General features: G+C 48.3%; 8 protein-coding genes across 8 annotated transcripts; 1 reads left to right on the top strand and 7 right to left on the bottom strand.

The window, feature by feature from the left end:
* Positions 1–83: 83 nt before the first annotated feature.
* GLAREA_12016 (uncharacterized protein) lies at positions 84–794 on the bottom strand (the record flags this gene model as incomplete). The annotated part of the gene is made up of 1 exon (XM_008082798.1): positions 84–794. The coding sequence occupies one exon, from the start codon at positions 792–794 to the stop codon at positions 84–86; it is 711 nt and encodes a 236-aa protein (XP_008080989.1).
* Positions 795–1,907: 1,113 nt separating this feature from the next.
* On the bottom strand, positions 1,908–2,713 carry GLAREA_12015 (uncharacterized protein; the record flags this gene model as incomplete). Its single annotated transcript, XM_008082797.1, has 2 exons — positions 1,908–2,551; positions 2,617–2,713. The coding sequence occupies 2 exons, from the start codon at positions 2,711–2,713 to the stop codon at positions 1,908–1,910; spliced, it is 741 nt and encodes a 246-aa protein (XP_008080988.1).
* A 968-nt stretch (positions 2,714–3,681) lies between these two features.
* GLAREA_12014 (uncharacterized protein) lies at positions 3,682–4,679 on the top strand (the record flags this gene model as incomplete). The annotated part of the gene is made up of 4 exons (XM_008082796.1): positions 3,682–3,756; positions 3,947–4,002; positions 4,150–4,297; positions 4,440–4,679. 4 exons carry the CDS (start codon positions 3,682–3,684, stop codon positions 4,677–4,679), a joined length of 519 nt encoding a protein of 172 aa, XP_008080987.1.
* A 479-nt stretch (positions 4,680–5,158) lies between these two features.
* GLAREA_12013 (eIF1-like protein) lies at positions 5,159–5,790 on the bottom strand (the record flags this gene model as incomplete). Its single annotated transcript, XM_008082795.1, has 4 exons — positions 5,159–5,173; positions 5,234–5,367; positions 5,426–5,518; positions 5,628–5,790. The coding sequence occupies 4 exons, from the start codon at positions 5,788–5,790 to the stop codon at positions 5,159–5,161; spliced, it is 405 nt and encodes a 134-aa protein (XP_008080986.1).
* A 966-nt stretch (positions 5,791–6,756) lies between these two features.
* Positions 6,757–8,373, bottom strand: GLAREA_12012 (uncharacterized protein; the record flags this gene model as incomplete). The annotated part of the gene is made up of 4 exons (XM_008082794.1): positions 6,757–7,772; positions 7,822–7,887; positions 7,936–8,312; positions 8,366–8,373. 4 exons carry the CDS (start codon positions 8,371–8,373, stop codon positions 6,757–6,759), a joined length of 1,467 nt encoding a protein of 488 aa, XP_008080985.1.
* A 1,483-nt stretch (positions 8,374–9,856) lies between these two features.
* Positions 9,857–10,911, bottom strand: GLAREA_12011 (SAICAR synthase-like protein; the record flags this gene model as incomplete). The annotated part of the gene is made up of 2 exons (XM_008082793.1): positions 9,857–10,642; positions 10,765–10,911. The coding sequence occupies 2 exons, from the start codon at positions 10,909–10,911 to the stop codon at positions 9,857–9,859; spliced, it is 933 nt and encodes a 310-aa protein (XP_008080984.1).
* A 750-nt stretch (positions 10,912–11,661) lies between these two features.
* Positions 11,662–13,204, bottom strand: GLAREA_12010 (Zn2/Cys6 DNA-binding protein; the record flags this gene model as incomplete). The annotated part of the gene is made up of 2 exons (XM_008082792.1): positions 11,662–12,999; positions 13,055–13,204. The coding sequence occupies 2 exons, from the start codon at positions 13,202–13,204 to the stop codon at positions 11,662–11,664; spliced, it is 1,488 nt and encodes a 495-aa protein (XP_008080983.1).
* A 2,007-nt stretch (positions 13,205–15,211) lies between these two features.
* GLAREA_12009 (GTPase activation, GAP) lies at positions 15,212–17,649 on the bottom strand (the record flags this gene model as incomplete). The annotated part of the gene is made up of 7 exons (XM_008082791.1): positions 15,212–15,492; positions 15,541–15,684; positions 15,735–16,416; positions 16,473–16,666; positions 16,727–17,336; positions 17,384–17,437; positions 17,500–17,649. The coding sequence occupies 7 exons, from the start codon at positions 17,647–17,649 to the stop codon at positions 15,212–15,214; spliced, it is 2,115 nt and encodes a 704-aa protein (XP_008080982.1).
* Positions 17,650–17,712: the final 63 nt, after the last annotated feature.

Here is a 17,712-nt window from a genome sequence, read left to right as displayed (position 1 = left end):
CCTGAGCGTTTCGACATAAGCTTTTGTGACAAGAAAACAAGCCATATGGTCAGGTTCTCATCTGATCCCAAACTCATTACTCGTCACCAAGCGAGTTCCTTCTTCTGAACTCCCGTCGTAGGTTGAGCAGGCGTATCCAGAATCTTGTCAGTAGCATCCCTCTCCGCAACTTCATCCTCTCCACGCCTATTATCCATAATCTTCAAATCCAACCCCCATCTCTTCACCTCCTCATCCACAATCCCCTCCCACTTAACAACCAACGGATGCGCCTTTGCTACATCCTCCCAAACCACCTCCCCTCCCTCCCCAGGGACATCGTATTTCCAAATCCCATCCTCCCCCCACCACTCCGCTCCAAAAAGACTCTCAGTCCTCAACTCCTCCCTCCCCTCTTTCACCAACACCTCCAGGCGTGCCCTCTCTCTATCCCAAACCTCACTCTCATCCTTCACACTCCTCACACCCCCCCAAACCCCCTCCAACAACCCCAGAACCTTCCCAATCCTCAACCCAAGCACCGCACCCAGACTATACCCCTCATCAAACCCCTTCTGCACCGTCTCAGCCTTCCCCTTCGTAACCCCATCCCGATACCCCTCCGTCTCATGTTTCTCTCTCAGTCTTGGGATATCAGAATACTCGTCGTTCGCTCCCCCACCACCAAAAGCAGGCGAACCGGGTTCGGAACCGAAAACATCGTCGAGGATATCATTCGCATCGTCCTCTACCTCACGACTCTCGTCGTCGCGTGAGCCAGCGGGCGGAGGATACATCTCATCGTCTCGAAACATGATTGAACATCCCAAAACCACCTCCCCTTCAAAATATCGTTGAAATTCCTTATCGCTTATCGCGCATTCGGCTCAACCTCGGCAGTCTCACACCTTTCCCGATCAGGTCTGTTTGTCTACTATTGTCTCTTCTTTATAAACACAGCCAGCATTTTTTCTTTAATCATCCATCTCAAATGAAAGAGCATGAACCCTCTTCGTACGCGTTAGTATAGTAGTGGTTTCTAACTAGCCGCCCCCCCAAGGCGGAGACGGGAGTTCGAATCTCCCCTAACGCAAGCATGCTGTTTTGGCAGTCACTGGTTCAGTGCCACATATTTTAGTTAATTTTAGTTATTTTGGAACAATCTACTAGTTTTTTGGGAAATATACAGGTTCTCTTTCGCGTGGATGAAAGGGAGGAAAGGCGAGGTGCAAACGGATTCACTAAAAGGCATCGATTGGCTCTTGCCGAAACAGACCTACAACCCGAATTGGAATGCCTCCAATGAACTAAGCTACCCGTAATCGGGTTGCTAAGAAACACTGTTTTGCAACCTCACCTCAATATTCTCTACATAGTACTAAATGAAAAGAAAAATGGACATATTCCTAACAGTAATGCTGCAGTGAGTGTTGTGGAGTCAATGATATTTCCTTAACTAGGCTGTGTTGTCAAATAGTAGAAGCGACAAAGATTTCGTACTTGATACACGAACTCCGATATCTGAAGAAATAGAATAGATGTTTCTTCTCCGTTGATATATGGTTTTCACGTATTTCTATATACCTGTCTCTGTGACAAGTTTATCTGCTTATTACGTCTCTTCCTTTAATACAGAGGAGCAGTGAGAACATTTTTTATCCATCTATCTCTTTCAGCTGTTCGCTCAACCGTAAACACCACATAAACATGAATGACAACTGCCCAACTTGTAGGGGTGAAGTATCTGAGAGGGTTTTGCTGGTTTTGTACGTTCTTCTAACACAAATAGTAGTACATCTCTTACAGCTCTATGCTGCCTTTCCCAGCTAGGTATTTACCATCCGTATACTCTTACATATACATAATATACAACTCCCCCGACTTCCCATCATTCCACACTATCTCCAAACCACAATGATTTGAAAAGTCTACATCAGCCCCTCCTCCCTCCACCTCTCAAAATCCACCTCCGGATCCGTCGGCTCCACCATCCCCCAAGCATCCCACCTCCCCTCCTCCCACCCCTTCATCATCCTCTGCACGACAAAAAACTCCCTCACCCCCCTCTCCCTCCCACTCCCCTCCACCACCTGCCCACTCCTCCACCTCGTCAACTTCTGCACACTATCAATCCTCACAACACACTGTCTACACGCAATCCCCTCGACCCCCAAATTAACAACCCTATGACCTACAACCCTCGCCCCCTTCAACCTCATCTCCCATTCCACGCGTTCCCCCCCAAGTCCCCTCATCTTCTCCGTCATACTCCCAAGCAAGCCATCCGCACAAATCTTCCTCAATTTCTTCACATCCTTCTGCGCAAACGCCTGATAGACGTCACTATACAGCGCCAACGCCATCTTCTTCACCTGCGACCGTTTCGGGTGCCGCACTTTCGCGCGCCCGATCTGCCAGAACCGTTTCCCGGCGCCGAGGCGCGGTCCGCCGTATTTGAGGATCGCGCGGTGGGAGAAGTCGCGGAGCTTGAAGCGGATGTGCCGGTAGAGGAGGTTGGCGAGGAAGACGGGGGATTTGGGGAGCGTGGATAGGGGCGGTGGGATGTAAGTTGCTGGATTTTATTAGCTCTGTCCATATCCCTTTCATTCGAATATATGGAAATCCAAAGGGACATACCAGGTAACAGTCCAATATCCCTAGGGATGTTCAATCCCCCGCCTGCCTGTTTCTTCGACAAGATTCTCAGATCCGGCTCCGCGCGTTGTTTCTGCATGAGGAAATCCCCTTCTCCGTCACGGCAGGCTCGAGGAGTTTGTGAGAAGGGACGAATCCATCCTGAGGGCTGTGAATATAAAGGGCGAGATAATGGGCGGATGCCCCGCCGGAGGAGATGTGCCATTGAGTTGGAGGATGTATGTCGTGGTGTTGATGAACTTGGGAACTTTTTTGGTGCAGGGGTTGAGGTATGGTGGGTGATTCTCGGGTATTGTTTTAGGGGTGGTGATTGGTTGATTAGTGCTGCTATATGCAGTAGTGAGATGTCAAGGTGTGTTTGTACTATTGAAATACTTGAGAATTGTATCAAACAAATGATTTGCTTTTCATAATAAAAACCTAAAATCTCAATTCCAAATCCAGAGATCAATCTATCTCAATCTCTCAAACACCTCCCCTGCCAAGCCCTCATATCCACAACACCCTCGCGCAACGCATATCAGTACTGGGAGTAGTATCGCGTGCCAACCCCTCCAAGTCCCTTCTCTTTCCTTCCTCCTCCCTCCCTAACCTCTCCAAACCCTCCACCCTCAATTCACACCGCGATTTCCCTACACCCCAATCCTGAATTGCAAACGGCAGCACATGCCCTAACCCCATTCAACTGGCTCCCCCCAACCGCGCCCAGGCAATAGGAACATCACCTACACCTACAACCACCACACCTCCCCTCCACACCAGCACCTCCACTCTCCCTAAACCCTCACTCCGTCCTCCCCCCTCAGTCCTGCACCCCCGCGTCGCGGTCCTCCTCGGCATCTCCTCGCACTGGCACATCCCGCTGCTCCTATGTCGAGCTCTTTCCACGGCGCCGGCTGCATGGTGGGGATTGCGGTGCGCGCTTACTTTTATGGGGGAGTTGTTGTTGGCTGAGAGTTTGTTTGGGGGGTGGGAGGAGGGGGGTTGGGATTGGAAAAGGGAGGTTTAGTGGGAAGAGGGGATATAGGGTTGGGAATGGGATTGGCAATGGGGATTGAGGGAGAGAGTTGGAGTGTGGAGAAGAGGTTTAGGGTTACGGAGGTTTTCTTGGGGGTGCTATGGGTGAGTTTAGTCCTTTTTGTTTTGGGTGTGGTACTGGATGTGGTTCAGGAGAAGATGTGGGGTTTATTTGAATATGCTGTGGAAGAGGGCAGGATAAGAGTTATAGGTCTGTGAGGGCGTTAAGAGCAGGAGATCACAAGAGAAAGACGAAATCAGCAACAACTGAATTCGGCTAATCATTCCCAAACAGTGTTGCGCATCAGCCTACCTCTCATTCTACTTCACAGATTGTCTAATGTCAAGATGGTAAGTCTTCTTCCTTCCACCCCTCTACTTATCTACTTCCCCCTTCCCCCTATACCATTACCCCCTCCCTCACCTCGTCTATCATTCCTATCTCCCTTTGAACCATCCTTACGATTCCCTCGCTTTTCAAACTAACACCCCCCACAGGCTCCTAAACTACACCCCGCAAGCAACGCTCGTCCGCCTCCTCACAATCAACGCCCTAAACGCCTACATCACAAGCTGGGTCCTCTATCTGTCCGGCGGATCAGAAGATCCACGATTGTTGTTACCGGCGTGGATTAGTATCGCGACTGTAAGTTCCAATCTTTTTAAAACCCCCATATACATGCACATACATCACTTATAACCGAATACCACCTCCTCCTCACCTATCCTCTCATTTTCATCTTCAGAGCTGCCCCTCCAACACCTTATAAGCTAATTCATCCCCCCAGACCCTAACATTCCTCTACCACCTAACCCACCCACGCCTTGCAATCCTCAAAGAGACCTCCCTCTCCATCTCCGTCTTCTCAATCGCGAGCTTCATCAGCCTCGTCAGTCTCTTACTCCAACTCCATCTCACACGGGAAAACGACCCACCGGTGCCGCTCTTCACCATCGCGCGGGAATGTTGGGAGTATCTAAAGATAGGTGTGTATAAGATAGGAATGGCAGGAAGACGAGAGTTATAGCAATAATTGAAAATGAAACCAATAGATAATTTCACATGTCAAATCAATGGCAGGTTCAAAAGATAACCGTCAATCATACACCAATCACAATGAAACAAGGTTCGCCAGGTAAAACGTGTATTCTCTTTCATTTTATCAGAATCCATACCAATCAGCAAGTCCTGATCATGGAGGGCGAAGAACAGTATGATCCTTCTTAAACACACCCTTATCGTACTTCTCAACAAATGCAAAAAGCAAACCGCGTAATCAATCCTCCAGCCTATATACCAGGCCATCATTGCTTTCTAATGTAGAATGCGGGTATCATCGAACGCCCCATATCGAACCCAATCGCAAGTAAGGGATCAGTTCGACCCAGCCATATCAAAATATATAAGAGGCGCGGCAAGAAGTTGTGGGTGAGGAAAAGCTAATGCCGGGTGACTTCTGTCAAGATCCTCATGATAAAAGGCTTGGTGGGACAGGCTTCGACGATTTTAGAAACCGTGGACCTGTGCAAAGAAGGTATTAGTTTGGGAAACACACGGCGCACGAAAACGACGATCTCTTACCTTGATGGTCTTGGCATCCAACTCAAGTCCTTCCTTTTTATCGGTGAGGAATTCTTGTACATCCTTGCGCTGATCGCCTTGAAGTTGAATCACCTCTCCCATCTCACTATCAACGACGATGGTGCCATTGCAAGCTATTTAAAACATCAGTCACTGTCCAGCTGAACGTTCCGAACAAACCGCACGACTTACCAAATTTCTTCTTAATGACCTTGAGGATCTTCTTCTGATCAAATTTCTTAGGGAGACCTTGGACAGTGGTCAAAGTCTTACGACCATTTCGCTCTGTGGTGGAAAACAAAAAGAGTCAGCCCGCTTATCTCTCAAGTTTGTTGCGTCAGACCGCGGGGCCGTACGCGAGAGACTCTAGCCCCAACACAAATGGGTCACTTACGTTGAATACGAATGTGTATGTAATTTTGCGACTGCTTGGTCTCTCCTGTATCTTCGTCGGCTTCGGCGAAGGGGTCTGTGACTGTTAGTTGTTGTCCCACGAGGATCGCGATAAGGCGAGAGAAAGCGATGGCAGATCGCCAGCCTCGACAGGGCGGCGACATAAATGTGGCAATACACATCACCATCGCCTTTGATGCATCGCGCGTACACCACAGATACTCGCGCAGCTGTAAACAAATGGCAGACTCACCGAAGGTCTTGAGATTTTCGATTGACATAAACTCGAGTGTTCCTGGGTCTCTTGGGGGCTGGGTTGTGTTGGTGGGGTCAAGAAGGTGTGCGAAAACGGTGTCGCGAGAGTGATGTAGGTTTGTGAGGTTGTGGTATACGGTTTCGGGTTTGCTTGGAGTGGAGATTGTCGAAGGGCTGAAGTAGCTGAAAGTATGCGTTGAAGGCTGTGATGTTCGTGAATGGGATCGAATTGAAGAATGACCAAAGAAGGCGGGGCAGGAACGAGACGCTAAATACGGTCCGTGGGTAACCGATCACGTGGTAGGCTTGGAGGGTCCTGACCCTGCGAAAATCTGATGAATGACGATCCGCCACTGCCGCTTGTGAATGTTCCTAAGTACTAGGAGGATTGACTTTGACTCATGATTGATATTGATAACAGACTAGGAAATCCATATTGTCGATATGTTGTTAACAGTTTCATAGTTTGAGTCAGATCTGATCTATCAACTTATGAATCTTGTGATGAAACTCTGACCATGTAGAGGAAACTTTTTCGGAATTAAAGGAGAATGAGGTTTTCGCTTTACTAGCTGGATGTCTAGAATGCAGGTGAGAAAACCCGTCGGCTGCGTGCAGCCTAGTGAAATCCCATGCATATCGATGGACGGGTATTGGCAGTTGGAACTTGAAGGTTGCCTCAAGAAGGGTTGAATTTGTACCATTCTCAGTATCTCACAGACACCATCTCCAAAATCGTGTGTAATAAATAACAAATCCTCGAATTATATACGTCGAACCTATCCCTCCTGCCACCATATCACTTTACCATAACACACCTGAACATCGACTTGTAAACCCCCTGTTGAAGAATCAAGACCTCTATCAATCTCTCTTCAGAAGAACTTCCCCTTATGATCGACAGTGACAAGACCCGCGCTAGTATCTGCATGAATCTCATCACTATCGGCATACTCCGGGGCGCCCATAACACGTCTATTAAGATATGCTGGACGATCTAAAGCACCAAAATGTCTTCCAGTAATCTTAGCAAAGATAAATTGGAAGGCAATTCGCACCACAAAAGCACCGAATCCCCAGAGTAGACCACCCACAGGAGCGGCGACGAAAGCCCCAAATACACTCCAGTCATTAGCGTAAAGTCCGCCTTCGAGAAGGATCAAGTCCGCTCCAGCTTGTGCGTTTCCATAGTAGATAGTCCCGAAGATGAAAACCGTTATGATACCACCTAGACCACCAACGACGACTTCGAAGCCACGCCACCAGTAGAAACGATCGCTGAGACCGAGGATGAGAACTGGGATGCTGGATGCGGAGAAGAGATCGGAGATTAGGTAGATTTGGAGGATACTTGGTGCTTTGAGCGCAAGGATTATAACGGGAACGATAAGAAGCACGACAGCTGCTCGAATGAACCAGATGTTGAGCTTGTTTCGGAACAGGTCGTTGGATCCCATGGATACCATGGCGGATTGGAAACTGTCGAATGCTGCTGTGCTGAGGGAAACAACCATGACAAGTACGATACCGACAACCCACGCAGGAAGTCGTTCGAGGAGTAAGAAGAATGCGATACTCCCGGAAGACTCAATGTCGTCTGGGCCTAGTGCGCCTGACCATACTGCAATGAGACCGGTACATCCGATCAGAGTCAGAATGATGAGAACGACAACGGCGGCGATTGAGATACCAATCCAAAGGTCCTTGTCTGTTTTTGAAGCGAAAGCTCGAATCCAGAAATTGGAGAGGAAAAAGTCGTTAGTCAAAACTGCGACGGGAAGGATGTAGAGCAGTTGCCATCCAAGCAAGCTGGCTTGTGTAAGACCTGACGAATCGATGAGACTAGTGTCAATGTCGGTCTTGACTCCAATTGTGATTGTAGCGATTATGACTATGATTATTGTTAGATGCTGGTTACTTGTATTTCGGGTTGGACTTACTGAGACAAACAACCATAGCTCCTTGAATATTGTCTGTAATGAAAGAGATCTTGAATCCTCCCAGGGCTAAGGTTACAGTTAGTCAGATTCTCTCACAAGAATGAATGAACCTACAAGTATAGATAGTTGCGACAACACACTGCACAATAACCATTGGCAGACCATCCATCCCAGTCAAAGCAGTCATGATCTGTTGCAATGCAGAGAGCTCAGCAACCATGTAAAGGAACATAGTAGCCATACTCAGAAAGCTGATATACAGAGCTGCTACAACTCCATAACGCTGTCTCGTCCATTCTGTCAAAACAAACCCCCCAGGACATTTTGATCTGATGATTGGACCAAGCCAAGCGAAAATGAGAAGAGGTGCTGCAGAACTGACGGCATACACAACAACACCCTGAACCCCAGTAATGGTAGCCAATTGTGGATACGCAAAGAGAATTCCTGATCCGAGGGCTGTAGAATGGTAAAATCTAAAGTTAGCTATTCTGTTTTGTCAATTAGGAATGGGGAATCATTGAAGCGGCAGACACTTTCCCACGCAAGCATTAACTTGATCGAGTATTACGGTGCAATCTCAGCTTCATCTCATCAGAATCAGATATCTCTCTCAAACGAATAGAGAGTTGGATAAATGACATCTAAATCAAATCCGCGCCCGTAGTGAAGCCGCGCTGGTCTTCCTCTTTTATCTCCTTGCGCGCAAGCACAATTCGACTCCAAAGGAAGACCAGCGGTGTGGATGAATACGAACCTCTTCACAACTCATTTTTCCTGGAGATCCTGTTCCAGGTGCTTTGCATACGGAATTTGTGTTTCTGTTTTCGAAATTGCTGCCGCTTTCTACCTGATTCGTAGGTTGTTGTGTAGGTACTGACCAGAAGCAATGAAGTTCAAAGCCAAGGGAATAGCTAGTGATAGATTAGCTAGTTGTTCTTCCTAACATGGAGCTTCAAGAAACTTCTGCCCTCTTATCGCAGTAAACTGAGTTGGAGCAAAAATTCTTATCCCGGATTGTCTAACCAGTCTGAGTTCTGTTACTCGAAAGATATTCGCCCTTGATCACAATTAGCACGTGTTCTTCCTCCAAACACAACGCATTATCCAAGATATGACAAAGTCGCAAATGTCATGTATAAACTCATACCTTCGTCTGATGTCTCAACCGCCACGCCAAAAAACAACCACCGACCCTACAAAATTCCCACCTGTCAGCCAATTCTCCCTCAACATCTCTCTCCCACCCATCTTCCCATCCATCCCATCAGCCCATCCATCCCACACTCAAACACGACTCAAAACTCGCAAACCTACAAAAACGCCCCATAAGTCAAATAAATAATAGCATTGCTAGCCTGCGTCGAAGGTTGCCCCATCGCGATATGCCCGTGCGTTTGCTCGTCCTTTTACTCGTTCGAAATAAGCGTATACAGGAGAGCAGTTTAATGTTCAACTATTATGCAAAGCGCAAGACGTGAAAGTTACTCAAAGTGAGCGAAGAGCCACCATAAAAACAAAAAATTTCCCCCGTGGTCACCATAGCAAGCTATCCTATTCGGGGCAAGCTCCACTCTTTGATTCCCGCCACGAGATCACAAACCATCATCCTCTATTTCCCGTCCCTCTCACACTACGTTACACAACCAATTATTCTCTTTCTGATTTCCATTAACTATCTAAGCATGTGAATGTATTTCAAATTCTCCGTTTAAGTGCAAAGTAGCTGGATAATTGTCTGTTTCGAGTACAAAATCCGACGGAGTGGCCGTTGGTTTGGATGGATGACTGTATGAGGTGACAGGGGTGGGGGAGATGAGTGGAAGGGAAGGTGGGGGTTGGAGGGGTCGGCTCCGAAATCGCCCCGCTATTAGGGGTTCTGGATGACCTGGGACTCTTTGCATGTGGTATGGGGTATATATCTTCAATTAAGGGAGCTAAATTTGAGAAATTGACTTGAGAGATTTGACGCGTTTTAGATTTAGCACAATGTACTTTTCCCAGTCGGCAGATCTATAAAATCGGGTATAATCCTCTAAATCCCCTCCCTAACAGCACTCTCCCACCCCCTCCCCGTCAACTTCTCAAAAGCCTCCCGATACCTCTCCGCCGTCCCCCTCACCACCTCCTCCGGCATACTCACGCCTTCCTTCCCTTTCAATCCCTCTTGCACCAACCAATTCCTCAAATACTGCTTATCGAAACTCTCCTGCTCGCGACCGACCTCATACTTATCCGCCGGCCAAAAGCGACTGCTATCAGGCGTGAGCACCTCATCTACGACTACAATCTCATCCGTCTCCTCATCGAGTCCAAACTCGAACTTCGTATCCGCGATGATAATACCTTTGGTAAGCGCATAGTCGCGCGCCGCGGTGTACAGGGAGAGCGCGAGTTTCTCAATGCGCTCTGCGTATTTTGGACCGACGATTTCTGCTGCCTGTGCGGGGGAGATGTTCTCGTCGTTTGCGCCGGCTTCGGCTTTCGTGCTGGGCGTGTAGAGGGGGCCGGTGGGGAGGGCTTGTGATTGTAGAAGGCCGGATGGGAGGGGGATAGTGTGGAGGGTGAAGGACTTTTGGTATTCTTTCCAGGCGGAGCCGGAGAGGTAGCCTCGTACGATGGCTTCGAGGGGGAAGATTTTGAGGCGGCGGACGACCATGGAGCGGTTTTGGAGGGTTGGGTGGAGGGATTGCGGGATTGAGGATGGGAGGGAAAGGGTGAGGAAGTGTGTCTGGAGAGGGGTGTCGGGGAGAAGGGTTGGGAGGAGCTTGAACCAGAAGGTTGAGATGAGAGTTAGGAGTTGGCCCTTGGAGGGAATGCCCTGAGAATGTTAGCTTGATTGAACTTGAATCTGCTGCTTGGACACCTTCTCCCTTTGACTCTGGCACTTATGCCTTGTATTGCAAAGGAGATAGACTTCTAGAAAACCCCAGATACACTTACATTTCCCATAATCACATCGTACGCAGAGATCCTATCCGAAGCAACAAATAAAAGTGTCTTCTCATCGATAACATACAGCTCGCGGACCTTCCCACTCGCCAATTTCGTGAGTGAAGGTATCTCAAAGGTGGTAATTGCGGAAGACATCTTGATTTGTCCAAATTGACGATCGAAGGGGAACTGGTGTATGTTTTGGAAAGAATGATGAGCGAAAGTGGCTGCAACAAAAACCCCAAATCCGTCGTGCGAATTGATGTACAGTCGCGGATCAGTGAATTTGCTGAGCTAGACCGGGACGCAACTTATGAAATTGACTCGAGTCAAGCGCGAGGATATGCTCATTCAGTTTGAATTCAAAATGCGACAAAAAAAATCGAAGAAAGTCTAGACAAGGTGGGGCAATTCAAGCATGTGACTCTGGGGAACCCCACCTACTGCTTATAGTTCTAGAACTTATTAGTCTATTTTTGAGGCAAGTAAGTTTCTCTCTTTAGGAGATATTAAGTACGTGCTACAGTAAAACACAGAAGATCCATCACTTTGTGTCTTCCCATCATCATTACTGGATAGCAATTTGTATAGACCTTAGTGACCTCCTTACTATATGGGTCAGGATGTGCTCAAAATACATTCCTAACAGGGAGTTCAAAACGTGTGCAATCCGTACGGTTTTATAGAGAATACTGTTATGCTAGTAACATACTTGCTTGTACATTGGTATACCCCCAAGCCGAATAAAAATGACCCCAACGCCCGATAAAATAACTTCAGAAAAAGATGAGCCGTCGAAAAACGAGAAGCCGTTGACTTCAAACCTCAACACCCACCATCCTCAACATCCATCCTCACTCTTTATCCCGTAGACTCCTCCCATCTCCCACATCCTCCATCCCTCCCCTACCCAGGAACCCAACCAATCTCCTCCATCGGCCACTTAACCCACAACCTAAACTCCTTCCCCAAACTCCCATAAATCTCACCCATCAAATGCTCCACCCACCCTCTCGTCCACCAGAAGCTTTTCAAGCTATTGAACAGCACGCAAAAATGCGCCAGGAGCACCAACGGAATACTTTCTCTCGCCCTCAATTTCGCCACAAAACTCTCATCCAAGCGGTACAACCACGCAAAGACGATATGAGGTGACGCTTGCGCAGTATACGGTCCTGAGGGCGCAGCTGGGAACGAGCGCGCAAGCAGCGTAAGTGTGGAAAGATAGAGGTTGGTGTCTGGGGAGTTGGAGGCGAGGATGAGATCGCGTAGGATGTCGAGATGAGGATGGGATTGCGGGCCTTGGTTTGTGATTTGTGATTGCAATAAGAATAGAGGTGCAAGATCGCTGTTCCTAAGATGTTCTCCACAGGTTTCAACAATGGATTTCATGCCGTTATGCATGACTAGCCACTCTGGAGGGCCTCCTTCGCCGAAAAGCAAGAAATCCCCTGGACGTGGACCGAGGCCGAGGGTTATGTAGAGGCAGGAGGTTGTGAAGAGGTAGAGCGCCGAACAGGTTTCGGCGCTGATGGAGGGCATGAGAGCCGTTGCTTGGTCAAGTGCTGTTTCGTAGTGGTACTGCGCTTCAGATATGTAGTGCGCTTTCTGAGCGCCGTGTTTGAAGCGGGAGAGGTGAAGAGCGGCCAGGGCGAGGATTCCATGGAGGACGAAGGGGTAGGATACTCCTATTTGGGGGACGTTGATCCGGAAACAGGTTTGGAGTCCTGAGTCGTTGGCGAGAGTGTAGGAGGTTGAGATGTTGTAGTGGTGGAGAAGTTCGAGATCAGTCACGTTTAGAGGTTGGCGATAAGGTCTGGGTGAGTGACGAGCCATTTGGTTTGGTAAAGGGTGTTGGATTTCCTGAGGGGGTGGTGGATGTGGTGGTGATGAGATAGGCGCGAGTTGAGGTGGCGGAAACGCTTGTTGCGTTGTTGATATATGAGAAGGTAGTCCTTGAGACAGGATATGAGAAGGTAATCCCTTTGACTGCATCGGCCCAACACCCTGCAGTGGATTTGGTGCCAGAATCTGAGGTTGAATCTGCGTCAACCCAAGCGCCCTCGTCGTCGCCCCAAGATCACTCATCCCCATGCCTTCAGTCTTCTTCCCCAGAGGCATCAAAGGCACCTCCGACATGCCCGAAGGCTCAGGACTAGAAACATGTTGCGGGCTCCCATGGGGATATCTACAATGTACAGAGTGTCTACTGCAATTTGCACATTGAGGTTTCTTCTCATCACACTATCATTCATCAGCGCTGTTTCAACCAACTCATCTTCATCATGATCGCACTCACCTTAATCTTCCTCTGTTTGCAATTCTGACATCCATTCCTTGATTTCCGATGCGACTTTCGACTCAACTTCCTCGCGACGATGCCAGATGAGAACCCATTCTCCTGTTCCGGAGGAGTAGTTGTCGTGCTCATCGCGATAGGGACACTCATCTCGATCCCTCACCAACACACACTCCTTCACCCACTTTGAATATCTCTCTTCTCAAATCCTCTCTCAGAACCTCCAGCTCTTCTCAAGACCGTAAACCTCTCTCTGTCTCAAGATCCAAACAATCCTCTCTTCCTCACAACTTTCTCTCAAAACATTCAACAACCTTTACATTCCCACAGAAATTCGCCTCGGCCCTGCTTGTAACTCATCTCGTACCCGCACCCCTACTAGCGCTCCCCACAAAACGCATTCGCCCCGTCCAATCGTATGGATCGGGCAGCTCGTATACGTGTTTCGAGGCGTAATCAAGCGCACGGCCAATGGCAATGCTCCGAAATGAAGATTTACGAAATTGCATGCGCCACAGCGGTCGAGAGCGATCTTTTTTTGGCATCGTGATGGGTGCAAGTTTTACGAGAAGGGAGGGTGGGTAGTTACGAAGTATATGTTTCGGATTGGCGTGATGATGTTGTGGTATACGTATGACTATCAAAGAAAGTTTATCTTATTATTACATCAAAATCGTAATTAGTGCAATGTGGCACCTTTTAAATACAAACACGATTTTCAACCCTTCTCTCAATACTCGTTCCTCAATAGCCACATTGACTTAAACAGCCCTAATAAAGCTAAATTTTAAAACAGAAGCTTGTTACTAACCTTACTCTACGATGAGGAGGTCATCATCACACTCGCAACCCTAGCTACAAACTGTAATTCTCTAAACCAAACTACCGCCATCTCGATCATCCCATCAAATACGAGATACGACCGTGAAACTTCGATACGAGCTTGGCATAACCATCCAGCATTCTGTAACCATCAAACCAGTCTAAAGACTCTCGTATTCTTTTCCCCTAGACATTTGTTACTCAATCCTGTACAACCTAAGGTCTATTATACTAGTAACAATCTATATCTCTCTTTACCAGGCCACAACTGAAATCCCATCTCATCCTCGCGGCGAATCAAACCAACACTTCAATAACGTTATATCTAAAACCTACAACATCCAAATATCTTCTAGCAGCACGCTAAAACTCAAACGAAATACCCCAAATCAAATCAAAAGAATATGACCCATCAAACCAACCGCCCCCCGCCCCCCGCCCCCCAACAACCTATAAAACACCACCACTCCCATCCATCCATCCTCACATCACCCCGCCCCCTCGAAACCACCACTCGTCCACTCACCGACTCATAACCCCACACCTATCTCAAACCACATCCCACAGCGCGCCTCTCCTCTAAACCACTCATCCCGAATCGACAGTTTCAATGGAAAGGATAATGACCCTAGTCCGTGATATCGTGTGCAGGAAGTGGAAGAAGGAAGGGAAGCTAAGATCGCATGACATGACAGAGTTTTAGAGTTATAATTCTACTTTACTATCAAATCTCATCTCATCGAGATTTTAAATTCCACTTGTTAGTCTTTCTTCTCATCACATCTAGTGCTGTATCATCTCATTTGCAAATGCCACACTCCTACGGCATTTTAAGTTGTTCAACACGCTCATCATTTCAACTCACTCTTTTACTCATTCACTCACTCCTCAAACCTCACACATCCTCAAAAATCGTGAACATCTTAAAACATCATTTTAAAACATCAATCTCAACTTCATTCTCAAAAAACCACTCCCCACCCTACATCAAGAATACCCCTAATTGCAAACTCGCTTTCGCTAAACGATTAAATGCGTATTATACAACACAAAAGAGGACCACTTCTTCTTCTTCATCCGAATCTCTCTTACTTCATATCACAATCTCTGCTTCCCCTCTGACATCATCGGTTCTCTTCTCGAACACATCCTCATTCACACCTCTCTCACAAATGAAGCTCTTTCACATCCACACACCACCAGAAGCTCTCATCCATACCCTCTCCCTCTCACCTCCAGACACATCTCTGCTCTCCTCACATCTCACTCACTCACCCTCACACCCCATTCCCCCCTCTCACTCACCATCCCACCCACCACTTCCGTACTAGTGCCCTAATCATCATCATCAAAAATCTGATAACAATTCTGCAAAATCGTATCCACGACCCTGACCTGCCACCCCGCATCCTGAATATTCGGTCCAGAACTGGCACCCATCAGGGTCGGTCCGAAGACAATCGCGATGTTACTAGCATTCATCCTATTAGCATTCGAGTGCTCGCATACACGGTTGAGATGAAGGGTAAGAGCGCGGAGGGTGGCGTAGTTGGGGTCCGGGAGGCTGTTGATGATGGCGTGGAGGGAGTCGCGGCGGACTATGTCGTCGTCGTTTTCTAAGTCACGTTAGAAGGAGATGAGGATGTGAGGGGGGGAGGACTTACTAGCAGCTTCGATGAATCCGGCGTAGTGCTCAACGGTTAATAGTGGATCTGGGAGATCGCGAAAGAATTGTTTAAGAAGTCCAGCTACGGAGTTGACATCGTGATAGAAGTTTTCAGGGTTGCGGAAATCCACACTTGATGCATCTAAAACTCATTAGCTCTCATGTTCACTTGCGTTCTCAACCTGAACTCACCATTATCAAACATAGCTTTGATCTTCGAGATATGAGACGCCGTTCCAGAAAGTCGATAGATCCCCTCAACGTCCAACCCGAATAGATCGACAGCTTGTATGCATTGATATACCACCAACGGTACCGCTGACTGATCTCTATCAAATAATTGCTCCAAGGTGAGGCCGAAGACTGGCCTCACCGGAGGTAGATGAGCGCCAGACGAATTTCCCCCACCAGCCGAGATCGGTGACTGATTATAAGACACTTGATTACCCATCAGTGGTTGCGAAGGATAATTCTGATGCGGCGGTTGTGCGAAGACTGGTTGTTGTGACGGTGGTTGGTAAGAGCTAGGTGAATCACTTGACGGTGTCTGAAAAGGCAGAGTTGAAAGCTGGGGTGGGCCGGCAGAACTGATCGAACCCGTGTTGTAATTGGAGGAGGGCCCGCCTTGGCCCCGTGGTGGACCTCCCATTGAGCCATACTGAGAAGGTCCTTGGCTGAAGCTCCTCTCGTGTTGTTGCGGACCAGTTGCTGGAGACTGATTGAAGGGTTGACTGGCGTGACTTTGATGTGCAGGTGCTGCAGGTTGCGACGCTATTGGGAACGATGAGGGAGGAGGCCCCTGCCGAGAGCCGAACGTCGAGGGATCGCCTTGACGTGGTGGAGCTGGTGCACTCTGACCAGAAGGATTCAGCACCTAGATCATGTTAGCAAGCCAAAAAGTATATAATTCCTAGGATTAATAATACTTACTGGATGTCTCTCATATTTAATCTCCATATTCTGACGTCCAACCTTATTAGCAAAGCTGCCAAGGTAATTGCTCAGATCCTTCTCATTATCAATCGAATGTATAACCTCACGCAAGCTTCTCCCCTTCTTCTGCTCTCCATTGAGAGGACTAAGTGTAAGACCATTACTCAGAAGAAGCTTCTCACTACCAGACGCTATACAAAATGTTAGCTTTGGCAGTCCAGTCAATAGCCATAAAATAAACAGCCACATACCATATTTCTGCATCTGCAGCGTCAACGCAGAATCACACTCCTTGATCAACTCCTGCAAGCTCTTAACAGCATCCGGTCGATGTTTCGCCAACAACTCACTTCTCAGACCCTGCGCAGCCGTGACTTTTGCCTGATAATCCGCATCCGCAGCTTGCAGCTTCCTCAACAGATCCGCCTCATGCTGCTGCGCAGACTTCGGCCCTTTGAGTCCAAACTTCTTCCCCGACTGCCCATCCCCCGTCCTCGCACGATCGTAGTCCTCCGCCAGCGCATCGTATTTCGCCTTAGACTTCCTCATCGCCGTCTCCGCATCCGCGGCGCGCGCTTCCGTAGCCAGCCCCGTCGTCTTCCAGTGTTTCCGTCCCTTCTCGATATTCGCCGCCATCTCGTTTAGATCCTCAAACATGGCATGCAATGAGACCGCGAACTCCTCGCCGGCTTTCGACATGCGCTCGTGGATACTGTTCGTCTCCTCGTAGGCTTGGAGGAATGAGCCGTGGCGGTGATCTGGTCTGCGAATTGCTTCTGACGTCGCTCGACATAATTTGCGCATGCCCATAGCATGTTCCTCCTCTAACTTCGATCGCTTTTGTAGGAACGATGAGAACTCCTAGAACACCATTAGCCCTGCCCTTCAGCTTCAAAAGAATCCCTTACCCTCGCAGAAGCAAGCGACTGTTTCAATCGATTCAACAGCGTCGAAACACCAATCTACCACTCATCAGCCAAACCCAATCCCCATCATCCCCACGCGCAAAGCCAGGAAAGCAAACCTCAGAATTAACCACCTCCTCCACGGCCTTCGCATTCGGATCCGGAATAACGCCCATCGCATCCCCATTAACCTCGCCCGGTCCCTGGCTTATCTCTCTCTGTTCCGCTGGCTCGCTGAGCAATCGATCTGGATGCGAATCGTCGTCCATGATAGCTGTCTTTCGGGCCTGCAATTATAGCTAGTTACCGTCCTGCTTTAATTGGTATGCGCA

This window comes from Glarea lozoyensis (genome assembly GCF_000409485.1).
Source record: "Glarea lozoyensis ATCC 20868 chromosome Unknown GLAREA17, whole genome shotgun sequence".
NCBI lineage: Eukaryota > Fungi > Ascomycota > Leotiomycetes > Helotiales > Helotiaceae > Glarea > Glarea lozoyensis.
The sequence above is the reverse complement of the archived record's forward strand: the minus strand, read 5'-3'. Positions and strand labels throughout refer to the sequence as shown.